Source organism: Pelodiscus sinensis, chromosome 1 (assembly GCF_049634645.1).
Source record: "Pelodiscus sinensis isolate JC-2024 chromosome 1, ASM4963464v1, whole genome shotgun sequence".
Taxonomy (NCBI): domain Eukaryota; kingdom Metazoa; phylum Chordata; order Testudines; family Trionychidae; genus Pelodiscus; species Pelodiscus sinensis.
Window position 1 is genome coordinate 130,954,154 of NC_134711.1, and position 26,722 is coordinate 130,980,875.

Genomic DNA, 26,722 nt, shown 5'->3' on the forward strand with positions numbered 1-26,722 from the left:
TGCCCGGGGTGCCAGAATGGCTCAGTCCAGCCCTGGATACGGGATAGAGAGTGGACAGGCAACTGGAGTAGGGAGATATAAAAAGGAGCACAGACAGGTTTAAAGGACAAGATATGGCAAGTCATGAGTTAGGGAAAAGTATTTAAGAGGGGAGCAAGAGAAGCATTGAGGGATGTCTGAGAAGTGCCATGCTAGGGCTAGCATGATCCTTAAAATGACATACTCCAAAGCCCCATAAAGAAATTGATTCATGAGCGCACTAGTACTCTCTCCTGCTTTGGGCCAGAAAAGAGACGGAAAAAGCACTGCACAGACACACTATTAAATACTTTAAGAAAATGCAATATTTTAATTTCCTACTTTTGAAGAAATTTAAAACACCTAAGTGAGAACCATTATTAAAAAAAACATTTTCTTTCAAAAAAAGAAAGTTAAGGGTCAGAATCACTATACAGACAGCAATCAGAGGAACATGTAGAGTCATAAAATTCAGCTTTACACACTTCAAAAAGGATATGCTTAACTCACAAAAGATGGACTGCTTGGCAATGGCCGATTGATGTGAATTTGTACTAAGACCTTTTTAGTTAAGCTGATAAAAACCCCTGTGTTCACCACTCGAAGGAAAGCCACTTCTATAACAAGTCAGTAAAGAATGGACTTATTTTAAAGAAACTGATTTAAGAGGGTCCACACAAACCATATGCAGTCATAACCAACTTATGTTTATAATTCAAAGACAATATATTAGTATGAGTTAGGGCAACAGAATCTAATCCATAGATTGTGGACTAGACTGAGTTGCACCTGTGGGGTCACTCCTGACCTGACGTGCTCCTCAACATGAGTAAGGAAGTGAAATCTAGCCGTATAAAACAAACAGCAATATATGGAAGAAGTGTCATCTGAACACATCTTTACCAAAAAAAAAAGGGACGGGCTAGAGCTATGAACCCCCTTAGAGCCAGAGGCAACTCCCACTGAATTCAAAGGGCACTGGATCAGAGCTTTAAAGGGTAAAACTGAGCCTGCTCTTCCTAGGAGGCACTGTGCCTCAGCCATCCAACCCCTAATTAACTACTTCGAAGAGTTTTAAATACCTACTTACACATTAACAAGCACCACATTTTTCATACAGGAAAGTATGACATTTAAATAGATTAACTGTAGCTGTGCTAACACTTTGAACACAAACTAGAGTACTCTATTAAAACTAATGCAGGTTTATAAACCTTTTCTCATGGGAGAAGTTTTGGAGACCAAGCAACAGCATCCAATTTATAGCTTTATTAGAGAGGCCAGTCAGCAGGGATCTTAAGTGGGAATCAGTTCAGGTCACTTTATTTAAATCCACCTGAATTAAGGAAGCCTTAGTTAAGTGAATTATGTGAAGACACCTTCATTTTGAGACCCATGGTTAGAGACATTTAAGAACCCCTTAGCTAAATTCACCTCATTTAAGAGCATAAGCATCAAGGGTCATTTAGGAGTAGCAAGCTGCAATGAAGAGAGCACCAACAAGGTGCATCTAAAAGTCATCTCAAAGGCCATTTAAATACACCTTATACTGTTCGGGACATCTCTCAGAGTACCTCAGACAAGTATGCTTAGCTGCATCCCCATACAGAACAACTTTAACAGAGGGTGCCTGGTCCAAACCCATCCTTGGTGTTAAGCCACTTACTAGAGTAAGCAGATGTGGGAATGATTTGATCCTCTAAGTTTGCTGACTACATCACAGTAAAAGATGGCTGAGGGCAGGGTCAGTTCTATAGCACTTGAAAGGCCTCTCACTTAACTACACAGTATAAAAACCATGTTTGCCTTAGTGGGGTGTAAGTCAGAAGGATAGCCACATATAGCAATGCTTTGTTTGCCACGTTTACAGTACGAGGAAGATGGATCAGGCAGTTGTTGGAGCAGCGGGAGGCTGACGTGGTGTGGTAGCGAGGGTTTCAGAAGTAGATGCCTGGGATGCAATTTGAGAAGAGAAAGGCCGGGCGATTTCTGGGAGAAGGTTACTAGGATTAAGAAGAAGGGGAAAAGGCAAAGAGGCCACAGCAGCAGCCTGCTGGCCCAAGAGAAGTCCCAAATTGTATACATTGGAATTAATGAGATCATTACCCGGGAGGAGGACATTAAGCTGTTTCTGAATCTCTTGCAGGACCTGTAGCTGACTTTGCTGATTCAGAAGAAGCATATCCATGTTCTCCCTCATTCTCCTCACTGTGTAGAGATAAAAGGGTTAATTTCTACAATTGTAAGTGTCATGACTGGTACTTCAGAAACCCTTTTTATACTTACACTCTTCAAATATAAGTCTTGACCGGTCCATTGCTACTTGCTCTGCACCACCACTTTGTTGTTCCTCATGACATACTACAGAAGAGGAATGAGAATAGCGTGTACTGCTCTAAGTTCTTTTTAAAGTCACATATTTACATTTAGCATGAATTATTTAGTAAACTTAAGGCAGAATGGAAAATATAGGCTCAATTAAAGCCACGTGGATAAGCTCTTTACTGCCTTGCTCTAGATCAGGAGGAGTGCATATTACAAATGTGAAGTTAGGCCATTTTAAACAAACACACAGGAGTCATTTCATGACCTATCTTAAGTTCCGAGTTCACTATAACAACATTACAACTTAGTGTTAAAAGTTTTCAAAATTTGATTGTAAGCACCTAATCTTTGGTCCAGCCTACTTTCTCTCTCAGTTATAGCAGGCCAATAGAGGAAGGGCAGAGACTTACCTCACACTCCCTTGATTGGCACTGGTGAGAGGGACCAACAAAGTAGCAAAAACTAGATTTCTCAGAGTCAGGTAAACATTTTTGCTGATTGCAATTCTGGACTCACTTTTCTTACTCATTTCAAATCTGACAGGCAAATATCTAATTGAGAACCAGGCTGAATTCTATGAATTCTGAGAGCAATGTGACTTCTTTCCATGTACAGCCGGTCCCCGAGTTGTGAACGGTCGACTTACGACCGTTCGCAGTTACAACCAAAAATGTCGTAAATGGCGGACCCCGAGTTACGAACGCGATCTGCGCTCACGAACAGCGCGGTTGCGTGTAACTCAATGGGGTCCGACTTACAAACAAACTGAGTTACAACCAATTGCTTGGTCCGTAACCAGTTCATAAGTCGGAGACAGGCTGTACTTAATGTGGATTGGGCCCCCCATGTGTAAAATACACTCAGTTGCAACAACTACGGAGGAACAATTACGCTCCATAATAAACTGAATCAATTTTTCTCTTTTTAAAAGTAGGATTAGTATTAAGCTGATGCTATGTTCCTTGATTAGAAATTCGCCTATCAGTCTGGAGTAAGACAAGTGGGTCCAGAATTGCAATCACCAAAAATGTTTACTAGACATTGAGAAATCTAGTTTTTACTACTTTGTCGGGGAACTATTTCTTCCTAATAGTAAGATGTAAAAAGGAAGTGAGGTTGTACCTTTTTGGAAAGGAGAGTTAATTGTGTGTAAAAACCTTGATTTTTTTTTTATTGCAAGTTCCAGGAATATGAAGTTTGTAATCCTTGTTGTTTATGTTGGGAGGGTCAGCTAGATAATTCCATTATCTATCGATTAGGAGTTTTACATGCTTAGTTTAAGGGAAGTTAAATCTTTGGACAAAGCTTCTCTCAAGTGTTTTTATAAGATGTGACTATTGAAATAAAAATCAATTCCCCTCTCAATTATGCTGTGATTAAGGCCCTGATTCATCAGAGCAGTTAATCAGCTTTCATTTCACTGGAGGTCATAAGACTAACTCTCTAGTCATCCATTGTAGGCCACACTTGAATTTCTCATTAAAAATGAGAATTTAATGCTCTCCAGCTAATCATTTGTGTATGTGATATACACAAACAAGAAAGGAACTCAGTTTTCTACCCCATATTTTCTAGGCTAATTTAATAATATACAAGATTATGAAGTTTGTGCATGAGATTCTTATTTAGTAACCCCTTGACTTTAATATCATGAAGTGCTCCCAGAAGAAATGGGTACAACACTGTACCATGTATATTAGAAGATACCTCTGTTAAATAACCAGCTAGTCAGTCTCTTCAATGATTGTGTAAATGGGTTTACGTCTACCTATTTTATTGCATAACGAGCAATGGATTCTTTTTAGAAGGAGAGGAAAACGGTTCTTTTCTTCCAGCATCTCAGAAGGGATTTTTTGCTTAACAAAGAGTCAATGTGTAAGGACTCTTGTTATGCTGGTTTATAGGATAAAAGAGGGAGACTTTCAATAATTCACTGATAGCTTGCATGCATCTAATATTTCATAGCTATCTTAGGGTATGTCTAGACACCTGGGCTATTTTGGGATACCAGAGGTATCCTGAAATAGCTACCCTGCGTCTTTGAAACACGTCCATTCTTCCAAAATATTTTTAGAAGTAACGGGTGCGCTATTCCAGCATCCCTGTAACTCTCATTCCACAAGGGATGTCTTGAAATAGCACATTATTTAAAAATTTGGTGCTGTGCAGACACATCAAATTTCAAAATATAATCGAAATAAGATACGCAAATTGCATATCTTATTTTGAGTTTAGGGTGCTGTAGATGCAGCCTTAGAGTTTTATGCTGCCATGCATCATCATAGTATCTGAGCATTTCTCATGTGAAATCAATAGTAAAGTCTCTAGGGGACTTCCTGGATTATTATATAAAGGTGTCAGTATTGGCACTATGGATGCATTTAAGTGGGTTTCTGTTAACATTTCATAGATATTCATAAAAACCAAAGTGTGGTGAGAGCCAGGGCAAGTATTTAGACTCAGAGAGTACAGGACTGTATACTAGACTGCCTATGAGCTGGAAATAAAGCAAGTACAGATTGTGTCCTCTATTTATTTAACCTAATCAATCAAATTACCTGTTGCACATTCACTGGACGTCTCTCTCACATGGACTTTCTGATGTTTAATGAAGTTTGAGCTCAGACGGAAGCTCTTCCTGCATTCAGTACATTTGTAAGGTTTCTCTTCCGTGTGGGTTTTCTGATGCCGGACAAGGGCTGAGCTGCAAGTGAAGCTTTTGCTACATGCAGCACAAGCATAGGATTTCATTTTCATGTGGGTTTTATAGTGTGCCATGAGATTTGAGCTCCGGCCAAAGCTTTTCTCACAGTCTTTACACTTATAGGGTCTCTCTCCTGTATGGATTCTCTCATGTACCACAAGGTTTGCCTTCCTGCTGAAGTTTTTCCCACACTTGGTACATTCAAATGGTTTTTCTCCTGTGTGGATTTTCAGATGGTTGAAGAAAGTTGAACTCCCCTTCAAACTTTTCCCACATTCTGTACATATGTATGGCCTCTCTTCCCTGGGGGTTTTCTGTCGTTTAAGGGTGACATTTAGTTTCTTCTTAGACCCTTTTGCTTGATGAGTGGATTGAGTGCCTTTCTTCCTCTGCTGCCTTTCTGGCCTGACTTTCCTCCAGCCAGGACTCTGGGCTTCAGCTACTTGCAATAACTCATCTTGCTCAAGATCTTTTTGATTATGTATTTCCTCCTCATTTTCACTGATGTTGCTATCACTTCCTGGAATAAAATCAGGAGTTCTGATATTGTTCATTCCTGGCCCTGGGGAGAAAAAACAAACAAACTCTTGGATCTGTATATCTGTAAAGCATTTCTATCTATTCAGTGACTGGTCATGAAGTCTTAAATCCAAAAAAAGTCAAATCCCAGCAAGCCCTTTCCCAAAGGGAAGGAGGAGGTGAAGAGAGGGGTCGAGAGGACAGAAATAAATAGTCGATAGAGGAGTGGGAGGAAGAAGAGGGAGACAAAGGTGAGCAGATAAGTCTCTCCATTCTCAAGAATTTCCATCCTTCAGAACAGTGTAGACCAAGCCAAGCACTTAACCCACATAAATCCTCCTGCAAAGCAGGAAGGGAAAGGAATGGGCTCAAACAAGTGAGCTATCCCAATAATGTCATTTTAACCACATACTCCTCTTCCTTCAGCCCACAAGCTCTCTACCCCTACTCATTTACCAGAGCAGGACAGCACCTTGCTGCAGTCTGCTTTGACATTGGGCTTTCCTCTGCCTCACACCAGAGGCTGAAGCTTCCATCTGTTTTACAATCGTGTATGTTTTAGAGGAAACTTTCTGGATGAGACTATCAGGCATATTGGCAGTAACCGAATCATTTAGTGCCAGTAGCAAAGAACTAGTCTATTGCCTACTTTAGACGTAGCCTAAGTGCCTAACTCCAGACTACAAGCCTCTTTTGAAAGAGGCTTTTTCAAAAAAAAGCGCTTTTTCGAAAAGCCTCTTTTTTGAAAGAGAGCACCCAGGCAGTCTGGATGCTTTCTTTCAAAAAAAGTACAGTTTGCATTACATAGTGCTCTTTTGAAAAAAGGCGCTTTCGAAAAAAGGTGTTCTTCCTCATAAAACGAGGTTTTCCACAGTCTAAAAAACCGCCGTATTCTTTCAATTTACTTTCAAAAGAATGCGGCAGCAGTGTAGACGCAAGGGAAGGTTTTTTGAAAAAAAAAAGGCCACTTTTTTCGAAAAAACTCTGTGGTCTAGACACACCCTTTTTTTGAAAAAACTTCCTCTGCGTCTAGACTGCTGCTGCGTTTCTTTCGATTTACTTTTGAAAGAACGCAGGTTTTTTTACCACGAAAATCCTCGTTTTATGAGGAATAAAGCCTGTTATCGAAAGAGTACTTTAGAAAAAAGGCGCTTTTTCAAAAAATCTGCTCGTCATCTAAACACTCTCTTTCCAAAGAGGCTTCTAGTCTAGACATAGCCATAGGGGTCTAAAACGCCACAACAACCCTTTGGCATTTTTCCCTCTAGTGGGAGGAAGGAGCAATGTGACTCATTGCTATAGGATTGTTCTGGGGCAGACTCCCTATTCCAACAGCTGCAGTTATTTGCAGAGGCTGTGTCTCTGCAGTGACCATCTGCCTCCATATCCTTGGATGTCCAGCAAAACTCTGGTAACTGTCACTACTCTCCACCATGCCTGTAAGGGGTAAAAGAGAATAAAGTGGAGAGTCCCAATACCCCTGCTCAGAGCTTCTGGAGTTCTCCCACTTGTGGAGGTGAAAAGGAAGGTCAAGCCAAGCAAGAGAGAAATTCTGGCTTTTGTTTTCTCTGATACCAGTTGCATTTTGTTCCCCTGTTTTTAAACAGTAGAAAAGTTTCCTGGGGCAAACTGGAGCACACATAGTCACAGTGAGCACTTAACTCCAGCTAGGTGCACAACATGTGCTCTGGCACAGCAGAGCAAACAGATGAGAGAAGACAGACCCAAAAGCTGCCACTGATAGCCCAGCTTTTTAAGATCACTGATTGTGGGTGACTTTGCTGTAAGTTACTCCTCACCTGTGCAGGGCTCTCCTTGGATTGTGCTTTTTCTGGAGCCCTGGAGCCCAGAGACCATTGGCTCTTCCCCCAGCTCCATCTAGAAGAAGAAAGTGGATCTGAGTCTGAAACCTTGGTTAGTAGAAAGGAAAGTAGATACAATGCACCCCAGCAGCGATAACAGGTTTTGTTAGGACAAGGGGAAGAGAATTTGCCAATCCCACACTAGTGAGCAATCAGCAGTTAGCCAGGGAGCTCAGAATTTGGAAGAAAAAGTATCTAGTTATCTCACCCATTACAAAGATAGCTTCCCCAATTATCACCTCTAATATCATTAGCCCACAGACATTCACCTCCCCCCCCAACCCCTTCTGTTCTGAAATTTGATTTGTCCTTTTCACATGTGTTCATTTTTTAAATTGTATCCTTTGGTATATATGGTTGTGACTATTTTCTTCCACTACTTGATCTGAGGAAGTGGGTCTGGCCCATGAAAGCTCATCATCTAATAAACCATCTTGTTAGTCTTTAAAGTGCTACATAGTCCTGTTTTTTGCTTCAGCTACACCAGACTAACACGGCTACATTTCTATTACAGGAAAAGAGAGTTTATTCTAGGGAAAAGGTTAGGGTTAGCTAACAGCCCGTGGCCTGCTCTCAATCTCTTTCCTAGTGCCAACAATCCCCCCTTCTGAATTAACCTGCCCTCTAGCCTTAATGCCCCCTCCAACTCCCTCAGATTCTCTACTGCTAGCTCCTTCCAGAATTTAATTACCCCAATGCCTTAGTTTCCCCAGGCAGGCACACTACCCTGCAGTCAGGCCAGACTCACTTGATGACCCAGGCTGCTGGTACCAGTGCTTAAGCCACAGCTCTTGCTTCAATCTCAATCTCCCTCTCTCTCTTCCCTGAGCTCCACCCAATGCCCCCCTGTGAGCCTTCATTGGAGAAGAAGCTGAAGGCAGTGATTGGCTGGCAGGATCAGGGTGGGGATGACTCCTCCCAGGGCAGGAAACCAGAAGAGAGACTGCTGCAAAAGGGGGGCTGGGGAAATGGTGGAAGTGTTTACTAAGGCAGTATGTGCTTTGGACCCTTCCTACATGCAAAGAGCTGGAAGTCAGCATGCAAGCAGCAAAAAGTAGTTTACCAAAAAGCTTTACTAAGATGTCTGCAGACAATCCCCTTTAGCTGCTTGCAGGTATATCAGTTTCTTTGCAAACCTTTTCATTCTGTTAGGCTGTCTTGCTTACTCCAGTGCATTTTGTCTAACTTATGTGGCCTGTCTGACCCTCAATCTGTACGATCTGTGGAGCAGGAGTTCTTGTGTTTGGTATCTCTCTGTATAGCACCTAGCCTAATAGAGCCCTGATCTTTGGGGTTTATAGGCATTTCCTCCATTCAAATAATAATAATAATAATAAAATAATATCTTCTATTATTTATAGATAATAATATCTATAATAATATCTTTATTATAGAAGTATCTGTGCCTGGAGCACTCAACCCCAACCACAGTGAGGCCAAGTGGTAGGAAAGAGAGACACCAGGAGATCTCAGTGGCTTTGTGGTCACAGATAATTAAGGATGTGTGATAATGCATGCTGTGCAAAATGGAGGCAGGAGGCCACTTGAAATGTGATCTCAAAAACCAGGAAGATGTATGGGCTGAGGTGAGACTGGTTTTCTCTTAAACATTCTGTACTGGCCAGCAAGTTTCCTGTGATTCCTTAGTCACAAGTCTCCTGTCTGTTACAAAAACCTGTGCCAGACCTAGCAAAATAAAACAAGACACTTTTCCCTTGGAGTCACCAAGGTAGTGTGTTTCATCTGCAAGAACTATGGCTTCTCACAAAGCGATCTCCTTTCATCTTTTTAACATAGTTGAACATTCACTGTATTAGTGGATAGGGAACATACACGAATAAGAGAGAACTAGCTCAACCTAATATATCTGCTGTTCTGAACTGAGATGTTAGACCCTTACCATCGTACTATGGCCTCACGTTTATCCCTTCACAGTCTTGTTAACCCTAAGCATTCAAAAATCACTACTCATGCTTCTGAGAGAGATGAGACTTACTTACAAATCACGAGATTGTAAAATAAATCTGGAGTTCTTTGTGTATGCCTGCTGGTTTCTGAACCTTTCCAGTTCTCTTGGGTTACATTTTCCAATTCTTTTTCCAGTCTGGAGGGCTAGAAACTAGAGCTGCTCTTAAAATAGAATTTCCATTCCCCAAGAAAGTCTGACAATTGTTGTGGTCACAAATTGGGATGAAAAGTGGGAAAAAAAATGTTTAGCAGAAGGAAATCCTGCAAAATATTTTTATTCCGAAACATTATAATGGCCTTATTGACAAAACATTTCAACATTTTCTAAAGGAAATGCTCTAACCTGACAGGAAGTTCAGAGGAGGCCACTTGGAATAAAATTGTTAATGCGTCAATCAGTGAGGTAAGATGATGGTGGGAGAGAGTGTGTGTGTGGGGGGGACTTTCATTTTATTTGTGAACTACTCTGTAGGATGGCAGGTGAGGAAGTGGGAGGTGAAAGGACTGGATGTACCTTCCTTTGTCTCCTTTACTAGTTCAGAAGGAGGTGCTCCCGTATCTGGAATCATGTCTTAGTGGTGTCTGGAGCTAAATGTGGCTGCCTGGCACCACCACCACCAAGAACCCACATACCTTACCAAAAGTGGGGGTAGTCCAGGACCTGTATCCCATGGTTCCATCTCTGGAGGAGGCAATCAGAGGTCTTGGAGAGGCACCATAGACCTCATCCTATAGTTGTCTTTTTTGCCATCCACCCCAATGTCAGGCTGGCTCCTCAGTCCCCACTCCTCCCTACTACACCCCAAGTGCAGCTCTAATGCTTCACCCAAGTCCTGTCCTTACAGAGTGGGCCAGGAATGGCTGCATCTGGCAGTTGTGAGGGAGTGGACTATAGACCTGCTCTCCTCTCTGAGGCAAAAGAGGAAGGAGCTGCAGTCACGGGCCCATGTTCTGCAGGAGTAGGCTGTTGCTGCCTGCAAAAAGGTGGGGGACACCTAAGAGTGCCTTCATGCCCACTACCTAGAGGAAGGGAAAAATTTCCTGGAATAGAGGGTGGAGTCTACATGCAGGCTGCTCCAGGAGTCTGTAGCTTCTGAATGGTGCCTGCCCCAGAGATGGAAACAGAGGGAAATGGTTTATCTTCTTTTGTAGCAAGAGGAAGCAGCCTTAGTAGAAGATAGGTACAAAAATTAACTCTCGTTTGTTAATTTACAAAAAAACTCAAGTTGTTAAATGTTAACATGAATATTCAGCATGGTATTTGATGTGTGTTATTTGGGGCTGCCCTCTTACAGTGCATGATGCTGGTTTCTTTATACGCGTGTGTCTGTTGTATTCCGAGCACCACAACACAACAACTGTGGTTTGCTCCTCAGCTCCTTCTGCTGCTTCAGGGCTATGAAGAATCCTTGATTAGCACTCCTTTACATTCCTAGAGCTGATGCAGAGAAACTGTGCTGCAATCAATTTTTCATTTTAAACAGACTTGTTTTACTGAGAAAGCTAGTTTTAAAACAGCAACTGGGAAATGTTATCCATGCCAAAACCATCCCAGTATGCCTTCCTTGGAGTCACCGAACCACTTCAGGCCTACATATCATCCACCAATACTGTAGCTTCTATACTGAAATCAGAGCCAGGCCAGATGTGAGAGAAATTGTGTGTGAAGCATGCACAACGCTATTTGGATAAGTTTTTAAAAGGTCATTGGAGCAGAGGGACTGGTGCATAGTCCTGCCACTTCCCAGGACATGTGTGTCAATCTCTGACCCAATTATTCTTTCATTATTTACTCCAGAGTGTAACAGCTTCCACAGAAGAGACTGAGAGAGCCCCATATAAAAATACCTCTCACCTGAGAGGTAGCAAATCTCTTCCCCCTCAGGAGGAGGGTCTTGAGCCAAAGTTTTCCTATAGCTGAGCTCTCTAACCTATGGTTGGGCCAAATCTGGCCCACCTAACACTTTGATCCTGCCCACAGACTGCATCTGGCTGCTTTCTAGTTATATACTGCTACCTATGCCACCGAATTTCAAGGCAGAGGCTCAGGCAGCAGGAGCCTAGTTAAATGGCTCATAGTCGCAGCCCTCCTTTGGGTGGGGATGGAATAGTGAGCCCTTTAAATAGCTGCAGCTGCCAGGCCATGTGGTAGTAATGGGGCTGGGAGCTGCGAGCCCTATGCTGTGTTTTTAATTCAAAGCCTCTGGCCCCAGACAACTCTGGGGGGGAGGCTAGTCACTAGTTCTGCCCTAGGCCCTACCCCTTCCAGGGGTGGAGCTGGCCCATGACCACGTACCAAAATTAATTAAGTGCTCCCCCCCAACCACTAGGAGAACACACACACCACCCTTTTCTTGCTGGAACAGTGTAGGTGCTTAACACCAAGAGAAGGGATGCAGCTGAGAATCTAAAACAGGGAGGCACCTTACTCCAGCCTGGATTAAGGTGCACCTGTCAGAGAGAAGGGTGGGTCTGAACACAAAACTCTCACCTTGGCTGGTTATTTAGGCAAGGAACCACTTAGCATGCTAGCTTCTGTGAATCCCCTTCACAGGTGACTTTCTCTCCCCATTCATGATATAAGGGGCCTAGGCACTACACTCAGGCTCTGTGAACTGCAATGATTTCCTAGATGCCTACCAGGTGTGGCAATCCTGAGGCCTGTCATGCCTATATGCCATGTAAATCTAGCACCAGGTGTTCAAACTATTTATTTTTTTAAAAAAAGTAAAGATGTGATTTGATCACAGTCTGTGAGTAATTACTCAGGGAACAGATATTTGATCAAAGAAGGCTTTTTAGTGCAGTAGACAAACTGTATAGCAAGATCCAAAGGCTGGCAGTTGAAGCTAGACAAATTCAAGCTAGAAATAAGGTGTAATTTTTTTAATGCTGAGGAAAACATTGGAACAAGTGATCAAGTAGCAAAGAAAGTAACCCAACAAGTAACCAACAGTTGTGGTGGAGTCTCCATCGCTAGCTATTTTAAAATATTTACAAAATATATGAAAAACTAGATATTTTTCTAAGATACATGCTTCTTGTTCCATCACAGCAATTGGAGTTGAAGGAGGAATTAGTATGAGGAATGCCCATGGCTTGTATTATACAGGAGATCAGATTAGGAAATAGCCATTACTTGCCTTAATCCACAATTAATCCCACTGAAGTGATAGAACAAGGACCAGGTTCATACCATGGGTAAAGGGCATCAGAATCTGGCCCTGACTGAGCACTAGCAGAAGGCTATTGCAATGAGGTGAACCCACAAAAAAATGGACAGTACCTTCCCCAGCTTCTAGCTAAAACCATGTAGGTATTTAACAGCAAAAACTGTGTGAGGAGCTTCTGGAGACCAACTGCTTTTATAGGTATTATGGATCAGGGAGGAGGGGCCAATGTGAGAGAAACATGAGGTTTTCCAGCAGTAAGGCGGGAGGATGGGAGGGTGTAAGACACTTTTGCCCAGAGCAAATCCTGATCCACTAAAAACCCTGACATCCTAAGACTGTGGACTCCCTCCATCAGATACAGAAGTTAATTACATGTACATTTTGTAAATTACCTATTAACACTTCTCTAGTTTTAATCATTCAAGAAAACCCTTTCCCAACAAATAAAGCTATTACAGTAACAATAATTGAAATAAGTATTTAATACAAGAACAGTTAGCAATCCCACCTCCAATATTTATATTGAGAGCTGGCTGCATGTAGTCATTATTGACAGAAGGAGGAGTGGTTTTAGAGAGAGGCAGGTGTTAATATTTCACAGAAACAGAAGAGTGGTATTTTCGGTGTATTTGAGAACATCATGGTCCACAAGACCCTCTAGACTAGAGAGCAGGGTGAGAAAGAACAACTTCCTTTCATGCAACAGTGCCTCCTTCTGGCAATGTACACAATGGTTTTTAGCAGAATCCAGAGGGGACATCTTAAACAGCCATTCTTATTTAGATGGATGGTGAAATGAGTTGGAGGTGACCAGGATAATGTCAGAGACTGGTAAAAGTGGACATGGGGAAAGAATGGAGGGGATGATCAGTGAGAATACAAGGAGATGGTGGAGGAAATTAGTTAGGAATGTTTTCTCGTGTACTGAAAGGATTAAGGATCCTCTGAAAATCCCATTCTAAGAGTTTGGTATCCAACTCCCATTGGTACCAAATTCCCATTCTAATTCAATGGAAGTTGGATGCCTAATTCCCTGAGGCATCTTTGAAAAACCTAGACTACACGTATTTGCAGACAGCACTCTGTACACCCAGGAACTTTTTGTAAATTCCTATACAAGGAGTGTAGGTCAAAGGAATGTGAAGGCCTAAAACGAGCCCTTTCACACTCTCATGGGAGAAGTCCTCGTGCCGGGATGATTCAGAGGGAGCAGAAAAGCCCCTATTCCTTGTGCTATGAGCTGTACAGCACCACGGGGTCAGAGAGGAGTTTGTAATGGATAAGAAAGTAGGGGTAGCACTGGAAGTTATCAAAGACCACATACACCTGGGGTTTGGTCACACTATTGACACATGAATCATAGAGTTGCCCACCAGGCTCTTGTTCTGGAGGCCGGCGGTAATGTGCTCTCCCAGCCACAGTCTTGCCCACCAAAACCTTGGCCAGGAACATACAACGCATCCCACCTTTCTCTGGATGGGAGTATCTATGAGAATAATCTGCTCTCAATGAGAAATAAATGCCCTGGCCGAAGATGTGGCTGTGCTGTTTTGGGAGGAGCTGGCTGAAGTTTGTCTTGCAGATGGACTCCACATTTCTGGCTGAGGTGCCAAAGAAAAGGTGCTTCTCCAGATGTTGTTTCTCAAGTTTTGTTCTTCCCCAAGACATGAATTTCTTCCGGCTGAATTGGGATCAAAGAAGAAAGAGAAGAAAGTTAGAGTCTCTGCCCTGAGGGGATGATGCTGAAGAGCCATCGGAAGACCCGGAAGACTAATCCCTCCCATCCATCCCTCAAATCTTAAGTAAAAGATAAGTAGCACAATCTTAAATTCCATGGAGGTAGGCTCAGTCTCTTGCTCTCCAACTGAGAGTTCAGAAACACTCAAACATCTGCTCACAAAATCCAGGCCTTCCCACACTAAGCCATCATGGTTGGTTACATGCAACCATACACGCTCACAGATGAGTGTACCACCCAGTAATGCACAACCGTTCACCCACCAGATCAACATGTACAACTAATACCTACACCAAGGCACTAGGATTCACCCAATAAGCACACTCTGGTGTAGATGTAGCAAACAACTAATGTACAAAGAAATACCTAACAAGCAATTATGTCTGCTTTAGTGCAGTGGTGTCCACAGTTCAGAGCAATATCAGTAAGATTTTTGCTGTCAGTCTCTGAGCATAGAGCAACCAAAGGAAAGAAAGATGATTCAAAGCTTAGGGTGCTAGTCTTAGACTGTGGACTTGCTCATCACTAATGTGATGTTGGAGAAATCATTTAGGCCAACATCCAGAAAGTTATGTAGATCTCTACCTTCCACTGAAATCAGTGGAAGCTAAGAGCCTAAATATCTTGTGGAGCAGGGCCTCAGTTTCCCAGCTATAAAATGTGAATAATATCACTTGGCTGCCTCACAGGGGTGTTGCAAAGATAAATACATTAAAAATAGTGTGGTGATGAGGACCACCTAAGTATCTAGGAGGCTGGGATTCTGTCATGCTAGCACTGAAATCACATTCCTGTCCTTTGATAGCACCAGCATTCACAGTCTCTGCCTCTGTATGTAGAAGCCACCCTGATAGCTCCACATTCATATTCCTCGCCTCTGAGGATGGTAAGATGCTTAACCCTGGGTACTAGCACTGCAATTCACACAAGACTGATCTCAGGTCCCTCTCTAGCAATATCCACTGGTTTTTTTACTTAGCATATCTTTGCCAGAGATCGTCATTCCGGATCCTGTAAATTGTCAGCACCAGGATCTCATCTTCTGGAAGAGACTGGTGGAAGAGAACACAAATTGAGCGGTATGCAGCTTCTGATGGTACCACTTCCATTTGCAGGAAAGCTTGATCAATTGTTGGCTTTGGAATCCAGGCAGCAGGGTATGGACCATGATAACCATCCATGGGATCTTCCCCAAGGATGTCATCAGTAGGATAGGAGGCTGTCCTGCCTTTACTTGAGATTGTCCTAAAAAAGTAACAAGAAGAGAAAATTAATTTTTCCACAGGTTGTTAAAATGCCCGTAAGAGCACTACTGCCAGTGGAGTCACATACTGCAGGTATGGCACCATAGTGAGGAATGATCGGCAGGAAGGTCGGCGCTGGATGTGGCGAATGTATCCCTGTTCCACGTTACATTGCACAAACTTCTTCAAATCCACACTGTAGTGCTTGCCCCGGAACTCAAAGTTGTAGAATTCCTTGTCCTCCTCAAAGGCAGAGAGTAGATCACTGAAGATGGGCTGAACATACGAAAATAAGAAGTGAGGACATAATGTTAGGATAAAGAGAAAAATCAGGTATTCCCCCACTGTGTCCCCTCAATAGCACTCTGGCCTTTCATTGACGAAGTATCACCCCACAGTCTGGATGTCAGAGGGCAATCTGCATTTGGATGCTCAGTCTTTCTTCACCCACTTGTTTCTCCTTTAGTCCTGGCTCTCTCCAATTATGACCAGTACTTTGCTTTTGTTCTCTTCCCCAACACTTTCGATTCTGTCTTTACCCATCCCCTTCTTAGGGTATGGCTACACCACAAGTGCTACAGTGGCACAACTGTGGTGCTACAACTACCCCATGTGATGGAGACGAGTGTTTCTCAACCTTTTTTTGCTCATGGCCCCCTTCTGAGCCTCATTCATCATACGCCTGGCAGTTAAATTTGAGTGGTCCCCTCAGAAATTTACTGTGGCCCCCTAATGTTCCGTTTTTTTCCATGTGACCCCCTAGAAGTAAGGCATGGCCCCCTGGGGAGCCATATGGCCCATGTTGAGAACCACTGGTGTAGACACATATTACAGAAATGAAAGGGATTTCCCACCACTGCAGTAAATCCATCCCCTCTCCATCGATTCTCTCAACCTACTGGTGTCTACACCAAGCTTAGGCTGGCTTCACTAATGCTCTTGGAGGATAGGGTGAGGGGGATTTTTCATACCCAGGGGTGATTATCTAGGTTGACCTAACTTTTAGGCACAAATCAAGACTTTCACAAGACTTTCTTGACCCTCCCATTCCAACCTCTGCCCTGTCTCTAATGTTCCTTTTCTCAACAAACTGCAAAAGAAATCGGCACTTCTCTGTCCAACCGGCTCTCAGGCCATGTCTACACTACCACTAATGTCAGCAAAACATACGTTGCTTGGGGTGTGAAAAAACCATGCCCCCAAAGCAACACAATTTTTGCTGGTATAACTCGGAGTTTGCATAGCACTATCTTGGCCTCAGAGTTTCTCCCACTGACACAGCTACCACCTCTCTTTGGCTGTGTCTAAACTACATCTCTTTTCTCGAAAAAGGGATGTAAATTAGACACTTCAAAATTGCAAATGAAGCCAGGATTTAAATTTCCCGTGCTTCATTTGCATAATGGTGGCTGCTATTTTTGAAACGGAGCTTTTCGAAAGAAAAACGGCCATTTAGACAGGGATTGATCGAAAATAAAACTCTTTTTTGAAAGATCCTGTACTCCTCAAAAAATGACTTAGTTCTCAATCCATTGTTCTCTTTGGTCTGCTGTTGACCCTTCCAGTCACCCTTTCTATAGTGAGAGCATGGTTGTATATCTGACCCGTGCTTTGAAAGGAGGCCATGGTTATAAATACACAATATAAATATGATTAAAAATAATTTGGGTGAGGGAAGATCTGGGGGCTTCTGGAAGCTCCCCTCCACTAGCTAACATAATCCCAATCTCTGGGCTCTGGGAAGGAGCTCCCAGCACTTAGGAATCTCTTGGGAAAAGGCTACAATGAGAAACCTCTCATCAGCCCCTCATTCCTTCCCCTGAAACAACAGCAAGACCTAGGATAAGATAGCATCAAGTGCTCCTCTCCCTGAATCTCCTGCATAAATGAGGTCAGAATCAGCACTAATGTCCCCTCCCCCTAATAGTGAGAGAGGGAGCAGGCAAGAGGCATTCCCAGAGATTGCTGAGCAGGAAGTGTGGAGATAGCAGGGGCTAGGGGCTTCACACTGTTTATGTGCTAGGTGTGTGGAGAACTTGCACTCTACAGTTGTTACAGCTGCTGAAGAGTAAAGGGAAGGAGAAGGAAGTGCAGCAGCTCAACTGGCTACCTGGGTCTTGGCTTTTCTGCCCACCATCCCACCCACCCCTGAAGAGGCAGAGTCATCCTAGTGGTCTGCTCAGGCAGCCCCTTTGATCTACCAAAGTGGAGGGGAGGAACTGAAGGTATTATTTGCCTAGCTCTTGGCTATTGTGCTTTGTAGGGAATGCATGCAATCTTGGTCTAGCAGTGGCCAGTCTGTAGGGCAGCTTTGTGTCTCTGGCAGAGTCTAGACTGGCCAGTTTTTCTTGAAAATCGTCTGTTTTTCCGGAAAAACTTGCCAGCTGTCTACACTGGCCGTTTGAATTTCCGCAAAAGCACTGACTTCCTACTGTCTGAAATCAGTGCTTCTTGCGGAAATACTATGCTGCTCCTGTTCAGGCAAAAGTCCTTTTGCGTAAAACTTTTGCGCAAAAGGGCCAGTGTAGACAGCTGAGATTTATTTTCCGCAAAAAAGCCCGGATTGCAAAAATAGCGATCGGGGCTTTTTTGCGTAAAAGCGCGTCTAGATTGGCACGGACGCTTTTCCGCAAAAAGTGCTTTTGCGGAAAAGTGTCCGTGCCAATCTAGACTCTCTTATCCGAAAAAGCTTTTAACGGAAAACTTTTCCGTTAAAAGCATTTCTGGAAAATCATACCAGTCTAGACGTAGCCTCTGTGTTTTAGGTTCTGTTTTGTTATCATTCTGAATTCTAAGAAATAAAGTAGTGTGTGCTTGCAGCCTTCCAGCAAGACTATGTGGCTGTGTCTAGACTGGCAAGTTTTTCCGCAAAATCATCTGCTTTTGCAGAAAAACTTGCCAGCTGTCTACACTGGCCGCTTGAATTTCCGCAAAAGCACTGGCATGTAAGATTGTCAATGCTTTTGCAGAAATACTATGCTGCTCCCGTTCAGGCAAAAGTCTTTTTCCGAAAGACTTTTGCACAAAAGGGCCAGTATAGACAGCACAGTACTGTTTTTCCGCAAAAAAGCCCCAATCGCGAAAATGGCGATCGGGGCTTTTTTGCAGAAAATCGCGTCTAGAGTGGCCACGGACGCTTTTCCGCAAAAAGTGCTTTTGCGGAAAAGCATCCTGCCAATCTAGACGTGCTTTTCCGAAAATGCTTTTAACGGAAAACTTTTCTGTTAAAAGCATTTTCGGAAAATCATGCCAGTGTAGACGTAGCCTGTATGTTTTTCTCCAGTTTCTTGATGTATATTCCATGAACTCTTGGCCTCCTTGGTCTTAATAGGATCAAAGCAACAGTTTTCTATTCTACAGCTCCTGGTGGTGTGGCCAGGCATTCTGCAGTTACCTCCCTCACTGACACACTAACCCTGTGTAATTGCATTCATTACCATGAAGCATTATTTGAGGAGACAGCTCGCATGACAGACACTAGCCAGAACATCATACCGTGAAGCCGCATCTTCTTCCCCTTACCTCCTCATATTTTATCCATTTATTACCATTTTCCCAAAACACTGACCACTGTGTGGGGAAATAGGGGTTCTGCTGTGAATCGCAGGTATTGGAAAGACGCCTCACTTTGTCATAGGTCTCAGAGGTTATCACTTCCAAGGAAGTCAGGGCAAGTTTCCCAGAAGAATTATTGCTATGAGGGAAAACAAATACATAAATAATTACAAGCATGTGTGCTGCCGGGGGAGTGAGCCTGCCATTGTGTGACCTCCCTAGAGCAGCAATAGCCCTCCACCATCCTCTATAATGGCCTCTGCTGGGAGTGACTGGGACGGGAGAAACTGTCTTTGTATTCCTCACAGCCAGTGCTATAGTTCTGTTCTGCACCTCCAGTTGAGAGGGACTAGCATTGGAGCATAGCTGGGAGCTCTCCACAGCCAGAGCTTCTTCCCTATTCCCTAGTGTTCATCCTGTAAGGGAAGATTCAGCCTGTGCTAGAACAATTAGAACATCTTCCCCATTCCCGGCCTTGTCTCCTACTGTAAGAGCAAGGACCTGTGTTGGAATGGTCTCACTACGGTTTGTTCTCTTGTGCTGTTCTTCACAGCACCTCTTGCTGGGAAATAATGGGGCTGGAATTTTTCCATCACTTACTTGTCCAAAAAATGAGCATGGCTTTTGGTAACATTGCAGTAAAGATTTTCCAGGTGGCGCTGAGCTGAGTCACTCAAATTCTGCCAGGCCTTGTTGTCACTCCGCCTTAACTGCCAATGGTAGGGGTAGCGGGTGTGGTGGAGTGGACAGCCCGCTCCTTCCACACAGTTTCCTAGGAGGAAGCGGTCACAGATTCTGATCTGCTCTGCCTGGTGGATATGGAATTGGGCCCCATCTGCACCGGATAGGCGCTGTGGAGACTGTCTCTTCTTCTGGAAATCCATTGAGATGAAAATATTCTTTGTGTTCTTTGCACTGGCAGATTCCAACTGGCTGAAGAAGCTCTGAGATCCCAAGAGAAGTGGAGCTGTAAAGAGTATCCCAGATCTTTGGAGGAACTCAACTCCTGGGAGAAAGATGGGGAAATGTAATGAGGCAGAAAGCTGCTCTGAATGCAGAGCTGCCTATATAGGACAACTTTCTTTAGTGCTTCTCAATGCAGGCTCGTTGGATCACATCTCCAAAGGTATTTAGATGTTATTGAAATTAATAGCAGATCCCCCAGTAACTGAGCGTCCCTTCTTCTTTATTTTCTGCCCTTCCCAACGGTGCCCCACACCCCGTGACCTTCTCCCTATTGGCAAACCTTTCCTAGTATGGGAGTCTCATGGATATCCACACCTCGCTCTTCCTCAGAAAGCCATCATCTCCTGTCAGAATAAAATCAGCAGTTGGTACCATAAAGAAGAGTAAGATACTCCTCTGTACTTGTACTTGCTCTCTCTAGACTCTCCCTCCAACCCCCAAGGTTCCTGCTCAGATATAGGTGCAATGTCTTTAACTCTAGTTTTGTCTCCTCAGTTTTTCCTTTGCTCCAGTGGGAAGTGGATTCCATAATTGTGCAGGAACTCAACTCCTGCAAAAGTTGCATGAAGCTGCTGTGTGCAGATCTCTAGAGCTAGATTCTGGGCTGTGCCTAGATGAAGGTGTCGTACAGATGGCATAGCTACAGAGAATGCAATGGCATAAAGTAGAGGAATCGTAGCAGCTGCTGTAATTTATCCCAGAAATCCTGGAGCCCAGAATCTCCACAGCACTCTGTGCTACAAGCAGGGGCGGATGAGAGTTTTGTGGGGCCCAGGGCACGGGGCCTATTGAAGCGTGGAGCCTGGGGCAGCACAATTGTGCACATGTGCCACGGCCACAGCCGACAGGTAGTAGCGCATGCACGGGGCCTATTGAAGTGCGGAGTCCGGGGCAGCTGCCCTGCTCACCCTGCCCTATATCTGCTGCTGGCTACAAGCCAGGCCATTCCCAGCTCCAGCACAGCTACTACACCAAAGCCTGCACAAAGAGAAGGCTTCCTGGTTTGTCACAGCCTCTGTACATGGCCTTAAGAGCATATAGTGGTCAGGGTGGAATCTGGACCCTAGTCCTCAATACCCATGCACCTGTCAAAGAGCCCCTTCCCCGGGCTTCATGCCCTACAAACAAACCCCGTATTTCCCATGGGATCATCCTCTCCTGAGCTTTACCTCTTGCAGTGGGATCCGAGCCCTACCCTGGCCTGACATCCCCCATCTTCACCCTGGCCCCACAGTTCTCAGGAGAAGTGGGGGATTCAGTCCAGGGTGAAGGGGGTGGGAAGAGACGTTATTTAAGTTGGTCTCTAGTAGGCCCTCTGGGAGATTCTTTGATCCCCCTTGTTAACTTCTGGGGCCAGCTGGTTCGGGAGGGTCACATGCTGATCAGCCCCAGGCTCAGCCCCTCCTCTCGCTGCCTCTGGAATAAATCAGGCGTTAACCCCACATGGCAGTTGAACAGTCGCCCCTGGCGTTCCATGGTCACCCCCCAGCCCAGTTTGTTGGGTGCTGATTGGCTCCAGTCTGCCGCCAGTGACCAGCAAAGGGGGGGAGGGATAGCTCAGTGAGTTGAGCACTGGCCTGCTAAACCCAGGGTTGTGAGTTCAGTCTTTGAGGGGGCCATTTAGGGATCTGGGGCAAATCTGGCACTGAGGGCAGGCGAGTGCACGAAGCCTCCACCCATCCTGCCAGGACTACGCACCGCTTTGAAACATCACACGCTGCTTGCAGGGCAGGGCGGGGCGGGGCGGGGTGGGGTGGGGTGGGAGGAAGCATGGAGGAGGCTTCGCATGCTCCCACGCCCCCAGACCCTAATTGGCCTAGGGGCAGAGGAGCAAGGGAACTCTCCTCCCACGCCAGGGGCATGGACACGTTGAGGGAATGTGGGGTGAGGGAAAGGCACTCCCTTACCTCCAGACCAGTCGCCTGGGGGTGGGGAACCCGGAAATAGCTTGGCCCTACCCCTTCTGCTCGATGCCCTGCCCCTCCCTATGCAGTTCGGGGCCACTTCAAAAATTTCCAAAGTGGCCCCCGGCAAAAAATGATTGCCCACCCCATCCTATGTGCTTTCAAAGCACTTACCACTCTAGGGGTATATTTACACTAGCTCGTTAGTTCGAGCTAGGTAGGCAAATGAGGGCAACCAGAGTTGCAAATGAAGCCCAGGATTTAAATATCCCGGGCTTCATTTGCATGTTCCCAGGCACTGCCATTTTAAAATCCCCCTTAGTCCGAACTCCGTGCCTGTGGCTGAACGAGGAACAAGGAGTAATGGTAGTTCCAATTAAGATCTCTAATTTGAACTACCTACTCGGTGTCGCATGTAGCCGCGGGCATGGAGTTCGGACTAAGGGGGATTTTAAAATGGCGGCGCCAGGGAACATGCAAATGAAGCCCGGGATATTTAAATTCCGGGCTTCATTTGCAACTCCGGTTGCCCTCATTTGCCTACCTACCTCGAACTAACGAGCTAGTGTAGACATACCCTAGGTCCCTAATCCCAAAAAGGGCCTTTGGAAATGACAGCAATGTAACAAGAGAGACATGGTGGGTGAGTTAATACCTTTTCTTGGACCAGCTGTGGCTGAAAGAGATGAGCTTTTGAACTTGCACAGAGCTTCTTCAGATCTAACGAAGCCAGACCTGAAAAAGAGCTCTGTGCAAGACTGAAATCTTGTCTCTCTCTAACAGAAGTCAGTCCTATAAAAGATATTATTTCACCCACCTTGTCTCTCTGATTTCCTGGGACCAACATGGCTACAACCCTGCAGACAGCAATCTAATAATCAGGGCTCGACAAATTATACAATCTACTCACCCGTGGCGAGTAGATTGTAACCCGGAAGAGCTGGGTTCCGGCGATCTGCGCATGCGCAGAACGATCTGTGCATGCACCGATCGCTGGACAGTGCGACGGGCGAGCGGGGCTTGCCACGGTTCAGCAAGCCCTGCTATTAATGCATGTGAACACATGCTGTGCCCCATTAGGAGTCTGTTAACACAGGTGCCATTCTAATTTATATACCTACTGCTCTTGCAACAGAACTAATTTCCCTGCATTTTACCACGTAACAGATGAGTTCAGATACTGTTTTTCCACAGTAGTAGCCACTATCCCTGGTGGCTAGAATTTCTCCCTTATCACTGGAGTGCCCGTTCATGTTCCCACTTCAGTGTTGGATCCTTCCTTCCCAAATAGTGCTGGGGTCTCCACCCTGCCCACTCCCATTGAAGGTGTCCATCTTCCTTTCCCTGGGAGATACCAAAAGTAGGCCAGAGCCCACCACTATTGAGTATCAGAGGTGTTGAGCACATCAGATCATGACAGAAAAATAATTATATTGGTATAAAAATATTATCTATTTAGAATGTAATTAGAGATAGTAGTGGATTGTTATTTAACAAAAAATAAATGTTCTTTGCTAATTCACCCACACAATGAAATGAAGCAGCTTAGGGCGGATTTTCAAAGGTACACTTAGGGTATGTCTACACAACACACAAAAGTGAACCTCCCAGGCCAGGTCAACAATCCACTCCTTCCGTAGGATTCAGAGTTCCAGGCTAACTTGCAAAGTCAAAGAAACATCTACACAGCTATTGCCCTGTAACTCAAGTCTGACAGCCCAGGATGGTAGAGTTACTTATGCAGGCTGTTTAAACATATGTAGGTGCCTAATTCCAAGAGGAAATCAATCGGAAATAGGCAGGGATCAAAATGCCATATAATCTTTTGAAAATCTACCCGATTCATCTTATATCTAAGTGCAATGACATGAGGAAGTTTATCTTGTATCAAGGCAAACAATACAATGAAGATATTTTCACTAGATATGTTGAATCACCCCATAACATTCCACTAGTTTTGTTGTTATTTTAAAACACAAACAAAACCAAAGAATTAAATTAATCTTTTAGCCAAGTGAAAATGTAAACAAAAAAAGAACAAGTTATGTTTAATGACAGTTAGAATTTTTGAAATCTTACATTTAAAAAAATAAAAATAATCTTTAAATAAAAGGTGTAATCTGTTGGATATTCTTCAAAATATTATTCCCATTTGTTTGGTTTTTATTGAAATGCCAGCTTTGATTGGTCAGATCAGACACACGGTGAAATTATATATTAAAAATTAAAATGTTCATTTTTTAAAGTATCACAGTTCAAAGCTGAAAATTTTACTTAGAAAAATATTCTGAGGAAAAAAATCAGAACATGAAAAAAGTTGAACTGTTGTGAAATACAAGGCAGAACATACTTTTAACTATGCCCAAAGTTTCTAACTACTTTTTTTCTCCTATTTTTGATCCATTTTAATTACATTGCCCTCAGTCACAGTCCAGATTGTTTGCTATTGGGGTGTATTTCATTAATGAAGCAGAAAGTATCTACATTACAATTTTATTTGCCCTCTGTGGAAGTAAATAATGCAAAATAACTTCATTAATCTCAACCCTGTGTCCATGTGATTTCATATGATCAATCCACAACGATGTATCATGCTTTGTTACTGAAAGACAGAGAAATTAAATGAAGGGAGCCTTTTGCACTTACTGGTAAAGACACAGGCTCCTAGAACACAGGCCACTGCACGTGGGTACTCATAATTTCTCTCTTAAATCTTCCATGTTAATAACACCAAAAGTAAGTGAAATTTCACTGGTGCTTCACTATGACAGTTCCTACCATGAAAATCAAATCAAAACCAATCAACCTGGAACAGAGACACGGACTCCTGAACAACAGTCCATTTTCAGTGTTAATTGCTCAAAAAGTATTGCATGCATATTTTCCTCCAAATATGAGATATGAAAGGCTAGTCCTGCAAGAAAGATATCAGTCTCTTAGTATGATAATTCATGCAGTGGGGTGCAGAAGGGAACCTTAAACTCTATAGTTCTCTTGTTCACTTGGTCCTTTATTTTCTTTTAAGGGAACTTTAAGCATGGGGCTGACTTTCAAAGAATGTTGAATACAACTAACCACTCTCAGATTTTGAGCAAGGTGAGTTACTTGTAAAACTCAGTTATCTGAAAAAGCAAAAAGGAAATGTATCCCCAACGTGTAGCCATTTCTCTGATTTTTTCCTTGATTACCCAAATTAAACAAGTGCCCTGTTGTGACTAAATATTTAGAGTGGTTTACTGTGGAGTACCCCATCTTAATTCTGTTTCACCAGTTATGGGATGGCAGCCAACACTTAAATTGAGCTTGTTTACCTTTCTGGAGAAAGTCAATGCAATAAAGAACTGTGCACCTAATTTGTACCTTGTGGTTCTCTTGTTTACTTGAGGTTCCATTTCATTTTTTGAGGTGCCTACTGAAGGTATGTCACTTGGCTAAACAAATTGAAGACATCTACAAGTTTCTGAAGGATGGAAACTCTGGGAGTAGGTAGAAATGTTCAGTCCATAGCAGTCCAAAGGGAGTGCTGCTGTAGGAAGATGATGGAGTCTTTAGAGGGCCCAACAGTATGATCCAATTCACTAGGCCAGACACTCTATATGGCTCCCAACAGCAGCAGAATTTCAGTCCCTTTCTTCAGAGATAAATGTATTTAATCCAACATACATTTAAAAGATTTCATTATTTCCAGAAACCTACCTGCTGCATTTTAAATCTCTCTCCTAAATTAGTTCCTTTATCACCCCATCGGCTGGGTTAGAGAGTTGAGGCCCCAGATCCTCTTTACTCTTCTCTGATGAGGCTTTCCTGTATCTGCCAGGGTTTCAACAGATTAATATGATAGATCTGTTTTAGGTCCAAACAATACAATTCATAATCTATTCTTCTACCTGACAGAGTAATGTAAAGCATTCTTAAATCAATTTAACAGCATTCACACAAGTTACAAGTGCACTTTCTGTGTGTAGACCAGGCCAGAAAAGAGGCAGGAATGAGTATAACTGAACTTCACTTAAAAGGGTGAACTGGGAGCTGGTTTAGGGATTCTCATTCAATTTCTTCACTGCAGTGATAACTAAAACCCAGCTGCCTACAACAGAAACATTTGGACAAGGAGAGAGATGCTGGGGATGCATTGGATGTCCTGTCATCATCTGGCTAGGGGGTAAACAGAAAAGGAAGAGGAAAAGTAAAGGGGGTTACTGGTTCTGGCTGCCTTTCAGTGAAAGCTAGTAAGGGTTAAATTAATTAATTAATTAATTAAAATATTCATACATTGTGGAGAAGGGAGTTTCCCCACTTTTTCTTCTCTGTTATGCATTATATTCAGTGCTTGATATGTAATGAAAGAGGTGTGAGGACACAAGCAATGTGTTTACATTCATAACTGATGCAGCAAGCCCAGAGGAGCTGGGGCTATGAACTACCAAGCCTAGAGGTGCTGGGGCTCAGCCGTGGCACAAATTATATTGGAACAAATCCAAAGCCACATAGGTTTATGCAGATACTTTGCTACTGCACTCTGTGGTCACTTGGAATTTCCTAGTGAAAAACCCATTCTCTCACTTCAAAAGCAAAAGCTCCCATTGTCTGAGTGAAAGGAGCCTCTCCATTAGTTGTTTGCAGAGTAAAGCACACAAGTGCTCTGTTTTAATTCCAGACAGTAGCAGGACAGTAGGACACATGCATAGGGATCCACCTTTCCTGAACCCCAATCACCTATTTTCTGCCAAACTGAAAATCATAATG

At 43.6% G+C, this 26,722-nt stretch overlaps 2 protein-coding genes across 5 annotated transcripts; both read right to left on the reverse strand.

The window, feature by feature from the left end:
* Positions 1-326: 326 nt before the first annotated feature.
* On the reverse strand, positions 327-8,297 carry LOC112547427 (uncharacterized). Of its 3 annotated transcripts, none has more exons than XM_075901515.1 (5): positions 8,177-8,297; positions 7,366-7,444; positions 4,902-5,609; positions 2,305-2,379; positions 327-2,226 (listed from the first exon to the last, which is right to left on the reverse strand). In XM_075901515.1, the coding sequence occupies exons 2-5, from the start codon at positions 7,442-7,444 to the stop codon at positions 1,904-1,906; spliced, it is 1,185 nt and encodes a 394-aa protein (XP_075757630.1). In that variant the 5' UTR covers positions 8,177-8,297; the 3' UTR covers positions 327-1,903. The 3 variants fall into 3 exon arrangements, with proteins under 3 accessions (XP_075757630.1, XP_075757640.1, XP_075757647.1); XM_075901525.1 differs by lacking the exon at positions 8,177-8,297 and adding an exon at positions 8,120-8,173; XM_075901532.1 differs by lacking the exon at positions 2,305-2,379.
* Positions 8,298-13,032: 4,735 nt separating this feature from the next.
* LOC112547428 (protein mono-ADP-ribosyltransferase TIPARP-like) lies at positions 13,033-21,643 on the reverse strand. 2 transcript variants are annotated; one of them, XM_025189603.2, is made up of 7 exons: positions 21,242-21,643; positions 20,353-20,416; positions 19,707-20,112; positions 19,074-19,245; positions 15,640-15,827; positions 15,283-15,552; positions 13,033-14,250 (listed from the first exon to the last, which is right to left on the reverse strand). In XM_025189603.2, exons 3-7 carry the CDS (start codon positions 19,988-19,990, stop codon positions 13,803-13,805), a joined length of 1,362 nt encoding a protein of 453 aa, XP_025045388.2. In that variant the 5' UTR covers positions 19,991-20,112; positions 20,353-20,416; positions 21,242-21,643; the 3' UTR covers positions 13,033-13,802. The 2 variants fall into 2 exon arrangements, with proteins under 2 accessions (XP_025045388.2, XP_025045387.2); XM_025189602.2 differs by having other exon boundaries at positions 19,707-20,416.
* Between the last annotated feature and the right edge of the window lie 5,079 nt (positions 21,644-26,722).

Coding starts and splice junctions, on each gene's coding strand:
- LOC112547427 (XM_075901515.1), bottom strand. CDS start 7,444: ATGGAGCTGGGGGAAGAGCCAATGGTCTCTGGGCTCCAGGGCTCCAGA. Junction 2,380..4,901: donor GTCCAGTGAATGTGCAACAG/GTAATTTGATTG, acceptor CCTCTTCTGTAG/TATGTCATGAGGAACAACAA. Junction 2,227..2,304: donor AAGACTTATATTTGAAGAGT/GTAAGTATAAAA, acceptor ATCTCTACACAG/TGAGGAGAATGAGGGAGAAC.
- LOC112547428 (XM_025189603.2), bottom strand. CDS start 19,990: ATGGATTTCCAGAAGAAGAGACAGTCTCCACAGCGCCTATCCGGTGCA. Junction 15,828..19,073: donor AATGGATAAAATATGAGGAG/GTAAGGGGAAGA, acceptor TCGTATGTTCAG/CCCATCTTCAGTGATCTACT. Junction 14,251..15,282: donor CTCTGGCAAAGATATGCTAA/GTAAAAAAACCA, acceptor ATCCCAATTCAG/CCGGAAGAAATTCATGTCTT.